This window comes from Otolemur garnettii, unplaced genomic scaffold, assembly GCF_000181295.1.
Source record: "Otolemur garnettii isolate 467f Iridium unplaced genomic scaffold, OtoGar3 scaffold00229, whole genome shotgun sequence".
NCBI lineage: Eukaryota > Metazoa > Chordata > Mammalia > Primates > Galagidae > Otolemur > Otolemur garnettii.
Genome location: NW_003852624.1, coordinates 26,947 through 28,699, shown reverse-complemented (window position 1 = coordinate 28,699; position 1,753 = coordinate 26,947). Strand labels below are relative to the sequence as shown.

General features: G+C 42.4%; 1 protein-coding gene across 2 annotated transcripts in view; it reads right to left on the bottom strand.

Moving 5' to 3' along the window:
- RPS6KC1 (ribosomal protein S6 kinase C1) overlaps positions 1-1,753 on the bottom strand; it is a 196,358-nt gene that overhangs the window by 186,208 nt on the left and 8,397 nt on the right. The window contains exon 1 of one of the 2 annotated variants that reach the window (XM_023508196.1): positions 370-420. The exons of the other annotated variant lie outside the window; for it this stretch is intronic. Within the exon in view, the coding sequence (XP_023363964.1) occupies positions 370-372 (3 nt within the window). The 5' untranslated portion in view covers positions 373-420. Of the gene's footprint in view, positions 1-369; positions 421-1,753 lie in introns of those variants that run through there. 2 annotated transcript variants of the gene reach the window in all.

Genomic DNA, 1,753 nt, shown 5'->3' with positions numbered 1-1,753 from the left:
AAAAAAAAAAAAAAAAAAGATAAAGACAGATCTCTCTCTCTCTCTTTCTCAGCCGTGACCAGATATAGCAAAGAGGCTGACTGCAAATCACAAAGAAGGCCCTTATCAGGCATTGAATCTGCTGGCATCTAGACCTTGGACTTCCCACCCTCCAAAATTATGAGATAAAAATGTCAACTGATTAAGCCAGCAGCCCTCAACCTTATTGGCACCAGGGACCACTATTACGGAAGATAATTTTTCCAGTAGTGGGTAGGGGGTGGAAGAGATTGGTTTCAGAATAACTCAAACATATGACATTTATTGTGTACTTTATTTCGTTATTGCACTGTAATATACCTATATATATGAAATAATTATACAACTCACCATAATGCAGAATCAGTGGGAACCCTGAGCTTGTCTTCCTGCAACTAGAAGGTGCCAGCAGTAGCATCACAGCCTCAGAGTCCCTTCAGATCATCAGGCATTAGATTTTCATGAGGAGTGTGCAACCTAGATCCTTCACATGCACAGCTTACAGTAGGGTTTTCACTCTTGTGAGAATTTAATGCCACCACTGATCTGACATCACACCTATGAGAATTTAATGCCACCACTGATCAGACAGTAGGTAAAGTTCAGAGGGTTATGCAGACGATAGGGAGTAGCTATAAATACAGATGAAGCTCCCCTCCACAACAGGCGATAGGCCACCTAGTCTATGGGATCTTGTTCTAACAGCCCAAACTGACAGAGACAGCCAGGAATTGTGATTTTCTTCTTTTGTTGTTTGTTTGTTTGCTTTGGAGACAGAGTCTCAAGCTGTCGTCCTGGGTAGAATGCCATGGCATCACAGCTCACAGCAACCTCAAACTCTTGGGCTTAAGCAATTCTCTTGCCTCAGCTTCCCAAGTAGCTGGGACTACAGGCACCAGCCACAATGCCCACCTATTTTTTGGTTGTAGTTGTCATTGCTGTTTGGCAGGCCCAGGCTGGATTCGAACCCGCCAGCTCTGATGTATGAGGCTGGCGCCTTAGCTGCTGAGCTACAGGCACCAAGCCAGGAACTGTGCTTTTCAACATTATCAAAATCCCAAAATCTCAAGAGAGAATAAAAAAACTGTAACAGCAAGTTACCCCTAGATATTCAATAAATGTTTGCTGAAGTTGTTCTCACCTCAAATTTTACCAATTTAGCAACACTCTAAACTATTTTCCAATCAAGATTCAAGGAAAATCAAAGTCCTTACCATTAAAGCCTGTGATTTAACACAAAATCTTACTATGTGAGCATACAAGTTGTCAATAAACAAGATAAAAATAGGAACGGTTTACATTTTTAAAAATCCATTAACTAAAAGTTTCGGTAGGCCAGGCACACTGGCTCATGCCTATAATCCTAGCACTCTGGGAAGTGGAGGTGGGTGGATTGCTTGAGCTCTGGAGTTTAAGACCAATCGGGGCAAGAGTGAGATCCCATCTCTAAAAATAGCCAGGCATTGGGGGCTGGGGGGCTTCTGTAGTCCTCGCTACTTGGGACAATGATATAAAACAATAGCTTGAGACCAAGAGTTTGAGGTTGCTATGCACTATGATGCCACAGCACTCTACCAAAGGTGAAAAGTGAGACTCTGTCTCAATTAAAAAAAAAACAAAAAATTGGGCTTTAGTGTCCACAGCTCAGTGGTTAGGGCACAAGCCACATATACCAAGGCAGGTGGATTCAAACCCAGCTTGGGTCTGCTAAACAACGACAATTGCAACAAAAAAA